This window comes from Nilaparvata lugens, chromosome 1 (assembly GCF_014356525.2).
Source record: "Nilaparvata lugens isolate BPH chromosome 1, ASM1435652v1, whole genome shotgun sequence".
In the NCBI taxonomy this organism is placed as follows: Eukaryota; Metazoa; Arthropoda; class Insecta; order Hemiptera; family Delphacidae; genus Nilaparvata; species Nilaparvata lugens.
This window is the reverse complement of record NC_052504.1, coordinates 57,453,657-57,469,721: the sequence shown is the minus strand read 5'-3', so window position 1 is coordinate 57,469,721 and position 16,065 is coordinate 57,453,657. Positions and strand designations below refer to the sequence as shown.

At 35.2% G+C, this 16,065-nt stretch overlaps 1 protein-coding gene across 1 annotated transcript in view; it reads left to right on the top strand.

Annotated features, from left to right (window-relative positions):
* The first annotated feature begins 5,251 nt into the window (after positions 1 to 5,251).
* The window catches only part of LOC111054919 (protein spaetzle 4), a 37,590-nt gene continuing 26,776 nt past the window's right edge, over positions 5,252 to 16,065 (top strand). Inside the window, exon 1 of the mRNA XM_022342046.2 lies at positions 5,252 to 5,403. Within this exon, the coding sequence (XP_022197738.2) occupies positions 5,326 to 5,403 (78 nt within the window). The 5' untranslated portion in view covers positions 5,252 to 5,325. The remainder of the gene's footprint in view (positions 5,404 to 16,065) is intronic.

Sequence of the window (16,065 nt, the reverse complement as noted above, 5' to 3'; positions counted from 1 at the left end):
TTAAGGGTTTAAAGTTCGTCTTTTAGCAAGTATATTCTTGTTATTGTTAATATACTCTCCATAGTCTAGAGAGAGTAACTCTTCGAAACAGTTGTTCTGGTAACTAAATTAAAAATTTTGTCAGGTTGGAATTAAGTTGAGTTGACTTTGTTAGGTTGGCACGAAGTTGAAGATTGAAATCAAGGAAATCAATCCTTGATTGAAATGCATTCAATCATATGCGGTGCTCGCTTTGCTCGCCATATCCGTTTAGCCAGACGTTTAGTCTGGACCCCCGGCTGGATTGTCCTAACATATGATAAAAATATGACATAACATTTCAAATTTGGTAGGTGTGTTCAGTTGGCCCTTTAGAGGCGCAATAAGAACGGATTTGGAAAAGTTTCCAATGATACGCCAAAAATCTACGTTTTTTAGCGTTTTCTTAGCTTTATCGAGAACAAATAAACAGAAAATGTTCAAATTTACTACAGAAAATCAGCTGGGGTGCAATAATGTTGTGTTAGAAGGAATTTGAAATAACGCCAAAGATACGCTCAAAATTAGCGTTTTCTCAGCTTTTCTGCGTTTCCTCACCTTTTTCAATAATTGATGGAAATAATATATTTAAAAAATTCAGTACAAATTTTTAGCTGAGGTGGAAGAATTTTGTTCGCCAAAGATACGCCGATATAGTAACAGGTGTTTTTCGAGATCAAATTGACATAATACGTTCAAATTCGGTACAGAGGTTCCGGTGAGGTCTACATGCAGGCAAGCGAAGCGAGCCCTCTGATCTCATTTTTGGACGATCCAGTCGGGAGTCCAGGAGGCGGAGCCCCCTGGCTAGACGGATATGGCGAGCGAAGCGAGCCTGACGGCTAGTATAGTATTTACACAAGTAAGCTATTTCAAAATTGCATACAACCATCCCGCCATAGTGGTAGTCCTGCTGCCTAGATCTAAACCAGATCAAGATGGCCGACCCCAACATAACATGCTGTGAAACACGTTGGTGGTGGTTGGTGGTTTCCTAATAATTTGAGGTTAGTTTTCGTACTGTTTACGTCTTCCAAGTTCCAACCGTTCGGTTAGTTTAAAGTGTTTTTTTTTAATATGTGGTCACGTAAAACTGTGAAAAGTTGAAGCAATGAATTTAAAAAATAATAAATGTGATCGTATTATAGTGTGTTTTGTGTCAAATTAATTTTCTAACAAACTTTTGAATGGAAAAAGAATTAATTTCTGAAGGTAGGTCAACCCCCAATTTTAATATATCAATCAGCAAAGTAAACAATTATTCACTAGACACTTCAAACACAATAATTAAACAGTGTGAAAAGTTTGCATTGAACTATTATTAAGTCATTAGGTACTAGGTAGTACCTTATAATATTGCATTGTATAATTATATTTTATCACCTTGGAAAATATCATATCAATATTCAAGTTAATTTTCAATATTATTTGAATTTTAATAGGTTTTTGAGAAATAACTTATACCGTACTCAAAAAAAATTGAATATCCCCACCTCCCCTGGCACTTTATATTGAAGTTAAATTTTATTTTGGGCTTGAATTTTTCGTAGGTGATTTTGTGCTTGCCTAACAATTTTGATCAGAAAACGCAACTGTGGTCCGAGGTATTCACTGTAAAAAACTTTGGAATTTCCTGTTACCATTGATATGAAGATTACTAATTTCGAATGAGTAAGCCTACTTTGGTAATTGTGAATTTTTAAAATCCGATGAATCTTTTGTAGTACCGTACGTTAACTCTGTATAGGCTAACTCAAATGTTTGAATGTTGATTTGTTCAACTGAACATGTTGATGCTGATGAGAATTTATATCGTGTTCATTAACAACTAGTATACACAGACTAGAACTATTATGTTCTGAAAACTATAATGCAGTTATTTACATATTTTTCGAATCATTATAGGCTATTACCCTGATTTAGTCCTGTAGCTATTGCAATTAATTGTGATATTCTTTATTGATCTAGCATTTATGATTGAATACCGTACACATTTATCACTTTCCTTGCCCTTTTACCATAGGTAAAGAAAGTATTGCTTTCCGAAAAAAATTAAGGTACCTCAATTTCTAAATTTCTATACGTTTCAAGGTCCCCTGAGTCCAAAAAAGTGGTGTGTGTGTGTGTGTGTGTGTGTGTGTGTGTGTGTGTGTGTGTGTGTGTGTGTGTGTGTGTGTGTGTGTGTGTTTACACGATATCTCATCTCCCAATTAACGGAATGACTTGAAATTTTGAACTTAAGGTCCTTACAATATAAGGATGTGACACGAACAATTTCGATCAAATGCAAGTAAAGATGGCGGCTAAAATGGAGAAAATGTTGTCAAAAACAGGATTTTTCGCGATTTTCTCGAAAACGGCTCTAACGATTTTGATTAAATTCATACCTAAAATAGTCATTAATAAGCTCTATCAACTGCCACAAGTCCCATATCTGTAAAAATTTCAGGAGCTCCGCCCCATCTATGCAAAATTTGATTTTAGATTCCCAATTAACAGGCTTTAGATACAATTTAAACAAAAAAATTCAAGTGGAAAAGATTGAGCATGAAAATCTCTACAATTAATGGTTAGTAACATTTTCACCTAAAATTGAAAATAAGCACGAATTTCGAGAAAATGTGATTATCCAATTGCAAACTGTTGACAACTATTGACTCTATTAGTAACTAGTAGTTCTGTGAATAGTAGACCTCGCGCAGTTATAACGACGTCCTAAACCATGAGCACATCCACACTGATACACTAACTATTTATTTGAACTATTTATTTACTTGCTTACACAAGATTCAAGTCTGATTTTCACTCTAATATTGACGTATGAAGGAGGCTCCTTTTTCCTTCTATATTATTCTTGAAATGCAAAATTTCCAAAAACCTTGTATATACGTCGACGTGCAATTTAAAAAGGAGCATACCTGTCAAATTTCAAGAAAATCTATTACCGCGTTTCGCCGTAAATGCGCAACATTTAAACATTCAAACATTAAGAGAAATGCCAAACCGTCGACTTGAATCTTAGACCTCACTTCGCTCGGTCAATTAGATGATTCACTATGAAGAGATAGCAGACCTCGTGTGTCTCCAGCGTTATTGTCCTGTCACCAGCTGGCTCAGATCTTTGTTTATAAGTAGACTTGAGATGCGCGTGAACACTAGCGTCAGGTAATCAATTTTCATAACGGCAAGGAAAGTTGTGAGAGTGCGCCACACCAGATTTTTATTATACAGTTGTTCACAGTTGAAAATATTTGAGATAAAGATTTTTTTATCCCATTGAAAGTCTCCACTTCCTTTTACGCTCATTACAGTAGTAATACTCATATTACAGTTTTATCACCGTATTACAGTTTATACTCATTGGAAAAAGCAGAAAATTCTATTATAATATTTTTTTTTCTAACATTCGTTAGAAAACTAATCGCTCTTATCAAATTCCCGACTAAAATACAAAAATAAAATATTCTATTAATGATTTGAGAGGAGAGTAAGAATTCTTCTTCTAAGTAGAGGAGAGAGGAAAGTAAGAAGAAGAAGAAGAAGATGATGATGATGAAGATGAAGAAGAAGAAAGAAGAAGAAGAAGAAGAAGAAAAAGAAGAAGAAGAAGAAGAAGAAGAAAAATATGAATAAAAAGAAGAAGAAGAAGAAGAAGAAGAAGAAGAAGAAGAAGAAGAAGAAGAAGAAAAAGATGAATAAAAAGAAGAACAAGAAGAAGAAGAAGATGATGATGATGAAGATAAAGAAGAAGAAGAAGATGATGATGATGAAGATAAAGAAGAAGAAGAAGATGATGATGATGAAGATAAAGAAGAAGAAGAAGATGATGATGATGAAGATAAAGAAGAAGAAGAAGAAGAAGAAATGGTTTCTTGACTGGCAGACAAAATTGTTTCTCCTCCCAATTCTTCTCATCTTTATCATCATCATCATCTTCTTCTTCTCATAATTTTTCATTCTTCTTCTCCTTCTACTCCTCCTTTCTCATCATATTCTCCATTATTGTCTACAATCACCAAGCATGGATTTTTCCTCATTTCCCCTTTCCCCCTCGTTTCTTTGTTCCTTCCTTCTTCACTTTTTGCACTAACTTTTTCTCTACTAACTCCCTTCCTTTTCCTCTTATTCATATTTTTCACTCTCTATACTCATCCTTTTTGCACTCCTCCTCCCACTCTACCTTTTCTAACAACTTTTCTCCTTCCCCTCCTCCTCTTTTCTTCCTAATCCTCGTAGTCATTCCTCTCTATCTTCTTCAACAATGATCTCCTATTTCCACTCTCCCTCTGGCTTTTCTTCTTCCATTTTCCTTCCATACCCATCAGTCTTGCTCTCCTCATACTTCTCCCATTTCTCATTTACGTTTTTCTCCCAACACTACTTGTTCTTCCTCAACTCTTATTTCTTTGTCCTCTTGTTCTCACTCTCTCATTCTTTTTTTCTTCTTTTCCACTTTCTTTCTCCAGTTACCCGATTTCCTTACACTTTCCCTCCTCTTTCTCTTTTTCTTCAACTTTCATAATCCTCTGACTTCTTCATCCTCTTCACTATCACTCTCTACGACACCCCTCAGATTCCTTTCCCTTTTCTTTTCTATACTCTTCAATCAAGCTTTTCTTCTCTCCAACTCTTCAGTTACGGAAAACTAGCAGTGGAATTCAGTATTTCTGTTAGCACTGTTCATCCTTTATCTTTCTTCAAACCTTCTTCATTACCTTTTCTCCTCTCCTTTCTCTCTAACTCTAACTACTACTTAATCCATCTCCTTCTCCTCCTGCTTTTCATCACCTCTTCCTACTTCCTCCATTTCTCGTTACTCGCATAATTTTATATCCCCCAGCCATCTTCTTCATTCAACTCATTATTTACGTCTTCTTTGATAACTACACCTTCTTCAACATCCTCCTCTTCCCATCATCAGCTGTTCTCTCCTCTTCCTCCAAGTCCTACCAGAACATACTCCTCTTCACTTCCTCTTCCCACTCCTCATTTCCCTCCTCGTTTTTTCTTCTTTCACTTGTTATTATTTTTCTTCTTGCACTTTCATATCCTCCCCGCCTTCACCATCTCATTCCTCCTCTTCCTCTCTTTTACCAGCCGCTTCTTCACACCATCTTCGTCCCACTCCTTTCAACTTGTTGGTCATCTCTTCCTCCTCCAGAGCGTGGTCTAACGGTGCAACACCCCTCCTCACCGGGCCACCAAGAAGGTGGTCCTCCCCCCCCTTGCCAGCAGCCAGCCAACTGACCCACATTTGTTGTCAGTGTGGGGTCACTCAACTCAGCACACACCATCAAGCCGTGTTCCATGCCGCCGCCTCATTTCAAACTCAAACCCATGGAAACTGTGTCTGCTGTCACCGCAGTTCGCTGTTGCTGTTGTTGGGTGAGTTAGAATCGATTTCCAAATTTGCCATTTTTTATTCAAATCTGTTGTGAACTTGAAGGTGAATCTTCGATTTGACCGATAGTGTACAAGAACGATTGCTTTTTAATGACTAGTTGTTTGTTGTTGGGTAGGATGATGTTTGAAATGTTTATTATTAATCGTATATACGTGTATATATATATCGTATTATCGTATTAATATTATCAATCTAAATTGTTTCGGATATTGTTGTTATTAGGTAAGCTCGAACTCGAATCCATATTCAAATTTGACATTTAGAAGGGCATTCAAAATTGGTTTGAAAGTGTACGAGTAGGCCTATCAACAATGATGTTCTACCAGTTCTCTCAGATAAACCTGTCTGTGTATTGGGGCTCAATTATATTGTGTTCTGGGATTTTCTGAGTCAAGATCCACAATCAAATTTTGGAATTTTGTTTTTGGAATCCGTGCTTGTTTTGCTGTACCTAGTTGAGTGGGTTCAGTCCATATTCAAATTTGACATTTTTAATCCATACTTGAACATATAACACCGATTTGACCAATGTAGGTACGTAGACATTTGTTCGGTATAGTCAACTCGTTTTTCAGTTGGGGATCCTTGGGGTGAGTTGTTGTTGCGGATTTGTTGACATTTGAAATGTTCATTTTTCTTCCATCCTTCCTTCATTTTCAAGTAGACTTACACCACCGATAAGAATAGTGTTTGTGTCTGATAGAATGGTTGAATTCGAAATCATATTCAAACTTGACATTTTATATCATATTCAGTGATTCATATTCTTATCTGAAATTATTGTTGAAATTCTTATCCTTGATTTGAGAGTGAATCGCCAAGTGATTCAACCAATAATATATAATGTATGAAGACAGACTTTTTGTTATGGTTTGTTTCAATAATTATATTCTATTGATTATGTGAAATCTTTGTCCTCGTCTATTCTGTATATCAGAATTTGAATTTTATATTAATAGTCTCTATGAATAGATTTGAAAGTTATCACTGATAGTGTTAAAAATAATAGATAACTAGGTTTTTTTGTTGGGGAACGTTATTTTGATAGTACTGATATTGTATGGGTTTTCATTATTAAAAATATTCCATTCTTTCAAATATTTTAATACAGAACAAACTGTATGGTGCTGATTGTTTGACTCTCAATGATAGTGAAACAGAAAATATTCTATTGGATATTGTACTAGACAGTAAATTTAGTTGGAGTAGCCACATAGAGTATCTGTGTAAGAAACTGTACAGAATTATGTACCTACTAAGGAAACTAAAATATAGTGTCACTAGGGAGGTACTTATTCCGACTTAATATGGCTTAGCCTATTTTATTCCCATCTTTATTATTAGCCCAGTCAATAAGGATTTTGACTCACAACAAATTAGGGAAGAGCTGAATTTTTGCAGGGTATTAGTATACATAATACATAGCCTGAAACCGGAGAGTCCCTATCGTTACACCGTTTGAGTAATATCACCACCAACAGGTGTTTTCCGGGAAAACTATTACTGAATGTGCTTTTTTCTGTTCTCAATACAACCCACCTCGGAAGCCCTTTATGATAAAAATTTGAATTTGGTCTCAAATTGTGGACCAGGATTTTTCCTTTTAGTGCATTAAATTGAATTAAGAATAAAAAGTTTTGAAATCAGTTAGGTCAGTTTAAAGTAGGCGAACATTTAAAAAAAATCATCCTCTCTCCAGAGTTTGAGCCATTTTTCAATCAAACTGACTTGATGAAGACAAATTTGAGATTACAGGGCTCATAAAATACTCCTCAGGGACAATAAAATAATGTTTGGACCTTCTATGTGACAAAAACCAGGAATAGACAGTTGAATAAACATTGTTATATAATAGCAATATATATATAACAATATAAAATATCAATTCAAGTTACGGTGATTACTGGTAAACTCAAACACCCAAAGTAAAGTCTAGATTACCGTTTCCCAAGAAATTTGATGACTAGTCTTTGAATTGAAAATATCTTTAACTGAGATCAAAACTCAATTTATATTTTTGTGCAAACGGTTGAAAGTGTTTAAATGCTTCTTTTGTATACATTGACAGTCATCATTATGGTTTGTTGGAATATCAATGTTCGAAAAATTCATATTAATTTTAGAAATATCCAATCAACTTTTCAATAGAGATCAAATATTCAGTATATTATATATATATATATATATATATATATATATATATATATATATATATTATATTTAGTATAACCAATATTCAGACAGATTAATGCAAGTTTCAAGTAGGCTAAGCTTGATTTAGAATTCAAAAACTGCATGCAACTAAACTGCATACCAGCCTCAGGTAGGCGATGCTTGATTAACATTTCGAAAGATGCATACAACTAAGTTGCAAGTTGAACGAAACGTTGTACCAGTCTCTGACATGGATGAGCTGATTAGTGGACTAAGCTGCTCTCTGTGCTTCTGGCTATACGAAGTCACATCACGCAAAGTCAATGCCAAGTGCGCACACTGGCTAAGCACACACTGGACTTAGTGAGGGGACTTGACCGGCTTAGCAGCAGACGCAGCTGTTACCAGGCGGCAACAGCAAAAGCTGATCAGTTTATTGAACGTTGAGTTGATCAACGTACTCTTTAGTTGGTCAGTGTTTCAGGAGGAACGCGAGCACCACAATATCAGATCAACTTTTTTCATCTATCTCCTTTCCACCCACCATCATTCGACACTCTTGTCTTTCACCTTCTTCCTCTTCCTTGTTAACGTCTTCTTATTCCTTCCTTCCTTTACTTGCCTGTGAATTAAATTCCATTCCTAATCCTTTGTATATAAAACGAACTTATGGTCTCAAATCAGCATTATTCTTTTTTGGATAAAATCATTGTTTTCCATTCAAAGCTTTCTTAGCTTGACTATTTAATTTCTCCTTTTTTTACAATTTATTATTTTGAATTATATTGTATCTAATGCCTTTATCTTACCAAAGTTGATAAGAACTTTTAAAGCGTAAATGCCACACTTACTCATGGTGTTGCCTAAAGGTGCAATCCATGCTACGCAATCTGTCCCAGCATAGCGTAGCTTTTAATAAAGGGTATGGTCACACTGGATGCGTGTATGGGCAAGTGCATGGCAGATTATGCATGAGACAAAAATAAAATCTGGAAAGAGCCGTGGAAACACATTGTGATTTATTATTTTGTAGCTGCTCCAACTGAACGCAACCAGCAAGTGGACGCGTTCAGTGTGAGTGTTCCTATCGCTCTTTCCACATTTTGTTTCTTATCCGTACGCTATGTCATGCATGACCACGCGTGCACTTGCACATAAATATATGCATCCAATGTGATCATAATCTTACATTGCGAGATAGGAGGGCTGCATGCTTTTTTTACAGAACCCACAGTAGTACTTGTTGACCAAGCGAAGTGAGGTCTAAGATTCAAGACGACGGTTTTGCATTTTTACTTTCCTTGCCCTATTACCATACGTAAGGAAAGTACCGTATTGCTTTCCGAAAAAAATTAAAGTACCCCAATTTCTAAATTTCTATACGTTTCAAGGTCCCCTGAGTCCAAAAAATTGGTTTTTGGGTATTGGTCTGTATGTGTGTGTGTGTGTGGTGTGTGTGTGTGTGTGTGTGTGTGTGTGTGTGTTTGAGTGTTTGTGCGTCTGTGTACATGATATTTATCTCCCAATTAACGGAATGACTTGAAATTTGGAACGTAAGGTCCTTACAATATAAGGATCCGACACGAACAATTTCGATCAAATGCGATTCAAGATGGTGGCTAAAATGGCGAAAATGTTGTCAAAAACAGGGTTTTTCTCGAAAGCGGCTCCAACGATTTTGATTAAAGTTATACCTGAAATAGTCATCGATAAGCTCTATCAACTGCCACAAGTCCCATATCTGTAAACATTTCAGGAGCTCCGCCACATCTATGCAAAGTTCACCTAAAATTAAAAATAAGCTCGAAATTCGAGAAAATGTGATTATCCAATTGCAAACTGTTGGCAACTGTTGATTCTATTATATGATTCACTATGAAGAGATAGCAGACCTCGTGTGTCTCCAGCGTTATTGCCCTGTCACCAGCTGGCTCAAATCTTTGAATAGTAGACTTGAGATGCGCGGGAACAATAGCGTCAGGTGATCAATTTTCATAACGGCAAGGAAAGTTGTGTGAGTGCGCCACACCAGATTTTCTTTCTGTTTATATGTTTATATTTATGTTTTTATGTTCCGCATTTACAGCGAAACGAAGCAATAGATTTTCATGAAATTTGATACGTATGTTCATTTTTGAATTTCGCGTCGACTTATACGGTTTTTTGAAATTTTGCATTTTAAGGATAATACAAAAGAAAAAGGAGTCTCCTTTGAACGCCAATATTACCGTAAAAATCAGACTAGAATATTATTCATCATGAATCAGCTGTCTAGTGGACTATAATACTACCCGTTCAAAAACATCGAACATCTTGAAAATGTATCTGTTCATCAACGTTAGTAGGCTATACAGTTGACTATAATACTACCCGTTCAAAAACATTGAACATCTTGAAAATGTATCTTTCCATCAACGTTGTAGACAGTTGCAGCCAGACCTGATAACAGCGCTCACACTCACATTCTGGGACGACACATCACGGTACGATAGGACAGAAAGCTCTATGTTTATTTAGGATTTTTTCTAGACATTTTAAATTGATAAATTATTAATTAATTTTTGAGGAAACATAACAACATGTCAATGTAACTTACTGAGCGCGAGGTCTACTGTTCACAGAACTACTAGTATATAGATAGCCTACTGGTTTTTTGCGAACTTTTCAATTTCGCGCCAAACAAATATTAGCAAAAAGATGTAGACATTTTCGTTTATGAATTCTTTTCTGGTTCCATTCAGAAACTGATTGAATGTTTATTTTTATTTGAAGGTTCAATGTATAAATAAATTGGCAAGAGTAAAGAGTTTAATCTTTATTAAGTTGAGAGAATACACAAATATTATTTTGTCTTTTATGTAGAGAAGCTGCTGTTCTTATGTGTTAGTGGTAGCGTCAGTTTTCTTTGGTTGGTAGCCTGTCAATAATGTGACACGATTTAAAAAAAAAATTGTTTTATTTATTAACATTTTGCAAGATGTTAGCTTTGGTTTTGTGTTTTCTATTTCTAACTCCAAGGGTTAAGTTTGAATCGACTTATTCACCATTTGTATGTTTTAATAAGTGTCGAGTCCTTCCATTACTTTCATTTGAATAGGCCTAAACGTGTAAACTAGGCCTATACTTATAAGGTTACCGTAACATTATTACCTTTTAAATCGTTTGTGGTTGAAAATATTTTTTTCCTTCAAATTAACTTTAAAAGTATGCTCGTGAAAGTGCTATTCTACCCATTGAGTTGGTGTCGTCTATCAAAAGCTTTGAGTGAAATTTGCAGTTTCAGAAATTACCTTTTGGGGCCACTTTCCACTGTCCACGTTATAATAGCAGTGGATAAAGATAGAAGAATAGTGATACCGATTCTCTGTATTAATTAATTATATTTCTACACTGTAAAGAACATAATTGGCATCGTTGTGGACCTAGAAAAGGATAGTACCGGCTTTGTCGTATAATAGACAAGGATAGCAAAACCAAAGTTGATCAAATACTGTCATTATAACGTGGACCTTACTATAGTTATCACCTTAGACCTATTTCGATTTTTTATATACTAAAATAGCAATAGTATCAAGTTAGATTAGTAGAGTGTCCCATTTTCTAATTTGTTTTGTTTAAATTTTATTCATTTTCTTCAAGTTTCATGTGTAATTTCACTTTCTGTACCCAAGTATAGCAGGTCTAGGCAACAGTTTGTGACCGTTTCATCAAACTACTGCGTTAAGAAATGAATTTATTCTAGTTTTGTCTAGATGTAGCAAAAGATACCGCTTTCAACAAATGAATTTCGTGCAATTTTTCTTTAGAATGAAAATAAATGTTCTGAATGAAAATATGTAAATATACAATGTTAGAATGAATGAAAATATGTTCTGATTCTAAATAACTGATTCAGTAGGCTAATTCACTAACCTCCATTCATGACCAGCATCTTGCTGGATAGATTTCGTCAATGTGTAATTTTGTACCTATTCAGTATTTTAGGTTCATAATGTGATCACAAAAACCACAGCAAGGACATGCCAAAAATAGAAAAGAGCTAGTCACAACAAAACTTGAAAAACTTAATTACACAAACTAAGATCAAGATGGGTGTTCAGTTATAAATCTCAAAGAACATTGTATTGTATAGACTCACTCACATAACTCTCATAAAGTGCCCTTCTCGAAGATTTTTATCCTCCTGCTTACAGAAATAAACCGGCATCCTGTTGTAAACAGGATAAAATATAGTGATGAGATCTAGTCCCAATTCATATTTTTTTATGCAACCGGTTGAAATGTTGAAAGTGTTTACAGAGTTTTGAATTTGTAATTGGAGAGAAGAATTCAAAGAACTCATGAATAAATATAGTCTCTTGTTTGAAAATTGCTGGATGATTGAATTCAAATAGAGAGGCGTTGATTGATGGAAACCTGTGATTACAGAGAATTAGAACATACGAGGAAAGTGAAAGTACCGTAATACAAGAAGGAGATGGAGAAGAGAAGAGAAGAACTGTTGAAGAAATGTTTTCCATTGGAATCCCACGGAATCGGAAAACAGGTTAGAATTTTATGAAAAACAGAAAGGAGCAAGACATTTTTTTAAAACTTTAAAATAGTTCTCAAATTGTTAATTTTTAAATTTGAAGAATCTTCAGGATTGAACTGTAACATATCAGAATGAATATTGATTAGCCCACTAGTTACTATGATATCTTAAAACTCTGATCACTACAGTACTGCTGTACTACAGAGTTCAGAATGAAAGCATCAAGAGCACTTTCCAAAGAAACTCACCTGGTGGTTTTGGTGTTACGCGGTGGTTATTGGTTTGGTTATCTGCTCTTATCATAGCCTTATTCATTATCATTACACACATAAAGTACATTATGTGGTGTTAGAAAATCATTGTTTTTCAACTAAAATATTTATTTCAAAAATCAGAACCTGAGAACCGTACCCTAATCTTATCTATATCTGATACGAATCAAATCTAATCATCGTTTACTGTCATAAAACATACAATATGTCGAGACAATTGTCATTATTCATTAATAAAAATTACAAAGTTGAAGAAAACAACTATCACAGTCAAACACTACACAAAAATTAACACACAATTGAAATAACATTAGATTGATGAGCAATAAGAAGAGCCACATGGTCATAATTTATCAGTACTATTTATTACAAATCATGTAGCAATGACATAGGCTAATACTCCCCTATTTCAACCAACTTTTTTATTCAACTTTCCTAGCATTAATATTATCAAGCTCCTACTATAGCATAAAATTATGAGCTTTATAATCACTTACTAGTGGTTTGAGCCCAATTAAAACTGAAGATTCAGTCGGTTCTGCTCGTTCACATCCCTCCATGCACAACTCATGGATATCATAAGAAGCATTACTTGACAATGTTATTTGAAAGAGGAGTATTTTTGTAGAGTTCTTCGACCCTGCTAGAAGCAAGTCAAGGTCCACTCTTCTCTATCAAGAAAACCATCGCGGTGTCAAGTTGAAGAAAAATATTCTAATAAGAAACAGCGACGTGAAAATAAAAGTTACCCTCTCTCGCTTGCTCCTCTAGGCTATAGTATGCTATCATCTCACTCTCTGCCGTTCAAAACAACACACACACACACACACACATGATAAGCCTAGCCCGGTTTCACTATCGGTCAGTGTCACACATACCAACGCGCCCGCAAGCTCTTCGCGTGCGTGAGCCGCCTCAAAAACTTTCTCCCGATAAATCTTCGTCTCTCTCTTTTACCACGCATCATCACCGTCTTAATAACACAATGGCTATTGTGTGACAATAGCGTCTGCCATCTATCAATGGATATTGATCGGCTAAGTGTTCGCCCTTTTTCAATAAAAGTGATCGGCGAGCGAGAAAGTGATAATGAATAGGCCTTGGTGTATTGGAGTACCTACCGTACTGTCAATAGTGGTCAATGTCAGGGTATAATGGTGATCATGTAAGCTTTCGTCACACTGTCACTACCTGCACAAGTGGGTGCTTGCTTTTTACCTTACTGCTGTACTATATATAATAGGTGTAGTTGCCGTTCGAGTACTCGCTCGTGCTTCGCAATGGATTCCGGGAGACAATATGATGGAGCTATCATTGCTTGGGATTTAGGCCTATGTTTTCACGGTACTATACAAACTTTTCTGGATTAGGATTCAGATTATCCTTTAATTTAGGTAACTTATACTAAAACTGTCACTATATCAATTCTACTCAAGACGTACAAAAATTGTCAATTATTGAAAAATAGTCAATTAGGTCTGTTGGATATTTTTTCTCAATTTGTCAAAAAGCGTAAATAATCTCAATCCACGTTGAATATTATTATAGAGCAAAATTATAATTAAAACTTCGAGGTGCATCAATTTACAAGGAAATAATCTGTTGCTTAAAATCATTCCTATCTTCTTGTATTTATTAGAAGTCACACCTTTCATTAGAATATACAGCACACCTACTCTCACTCATTTTATAGAAAATTTTAGAAACCGTGAACTGATTTCATCAACAATAAGCAGTGCAATAACTATTAATGAATTTCAATCATTCTATCTTCATTAGGCTCTGTGGCCTTGTCTCATAGTAGGTCTAATTTGAAAATCTTTATGACAGTTGACAGTATTTTACACTATTGATCATTAGCATAGAATATGCTAAAGTTGATTTAACAAAGAATGGCAAAAATATTATGTGAGCTCATATGCAGCAATTTGTAGATTTATCATCCTTTTGTGCTAAAGACGGAGCTTGAAAATTTCTTCAATTTCCGCTCAATTTCTTTCTGAATGTATTGGCCAGAAATTATACAACGCCCAGGGTTCATGAATGTATCATCATCTTTCCCCCCTCAGAAAAATCACATATTTTTTTTAATGTATACGAGAAAAAGTTTAGGCGTTCCATAGTTCCAAAAACTATTTATGGAACTCTACTTGACTAGGGTCAAGCAGAGAAAAACTTTTCATAAGCATATAAATTTATGAGTTTAAATCAATTTTTTATTATTTGCTCCAGTCTAGAAACAGCTGTTAAAACATGTTATTCTCTCTCTCTTCCGTCTTTTTCTTGTTCTCTATAATCGTGACCGCCTTGAGCAGAATGTGAGTGGACCAACACTGGATGGGTGGTCACGAATGATAGTGTCATAACAATAAATATTGTTATAATGTGGGTGCTGGTGCTTGTTTGTTGGTGTAGTGGGAGGGTGAAGTACTAAAGCGTATCGCGGTGTGTCTAGAGGTCATAACGGGGTTGCTAGGTGGAGGGAGGAAGGGAAAAGGTATCCAAACAGCTGATTGCTCCATTCACTGTCAGTTCTTGTACATTTTTCTTATTTTTCTTCTAGTTCTTCCTTTCTTTATTCTTCGTGAACTTTTTTCCTTATATTATTCTTATTCTTCTTTCCATTCTTCTTCAAATTACTTTATGCCTATAATTCCTTGGAGATTTTATCCATTTTCATTACCAAAATGAACATTTCAAAGTTTTATTGCTCACATTGCTTGTAGCAGAATTCAGAAAAATAATAGATAAATATTATTACATATCCACATACCGTAGCCTAATATTTCATGAACAATACAAAATATATAATAATTTAAGTAGACATGCATATCAGTTATTTCAAAAACCTGATATAATAGTCTATCCAAAACTTATGGTAGTAATAATAATAACAAGTGAAAATCACATTTCCAACCTTTGATAATGGTTGGATAATATTTTCGAGTTATGTGATGATACAGCATAGAAATAATTTATCTGTTGGTAGAATACGCTCTGCTATAGTGCCAATAAATTTAAACGTGGGCTTGAGCAGTTTGCGCGGTCATTGGCGTGTGTGTGCGTTTGCGTTTGTGTGTGTGTGTGTGTGTGTGTGTGTGGTGTGTGTGTGTGTGTGGTGTGTGTGTGTGTGTGTGTGAGTGTGAGTGAGTACTCTTCTGTTGGAAAGAGGCCGCAGCCGCCGCCTGCCAGAAAAGGAACGTGGGAAGCAGGCCACTTATGGACGGGATGAACCAAGAAAAAGAGGGAGAAGAGGGAGAAGAGAAAGAAAAGAAGAAAAAGGATGAGGAGACGATAAAGGTTTAGCAGGAGTGGAAGAAGAAAAAAGGGAAGGATTGGAGAAGGTGGAATGAAACAGGAGTAAAATCGAAGAAGAAGAGTAAGAAGTAGAAGAAAACGAAGGTTGAGGCAAGAATAAAGTGAGGAAATGGAAAAAACGGATTATAAAGAGAAAAATATGAAGAAAAGTAGACACAATGAAGGCAGAAGAATAAACCTATGTATAAAAAGAGAGGCTGCTGTAATAAAAGCAGAAGATAAAAATGGATATACTAAATTATAAATAAATTAAAAATCAAGAAGATCAAACATCAGAAGTTGAAAGGTTGTAGAAGAGAAATGAATTAAGAAGAAATGGGAGAAGAAAATTATCATAGAAGTGGGAGAGGAAGTAGAAGTACTAG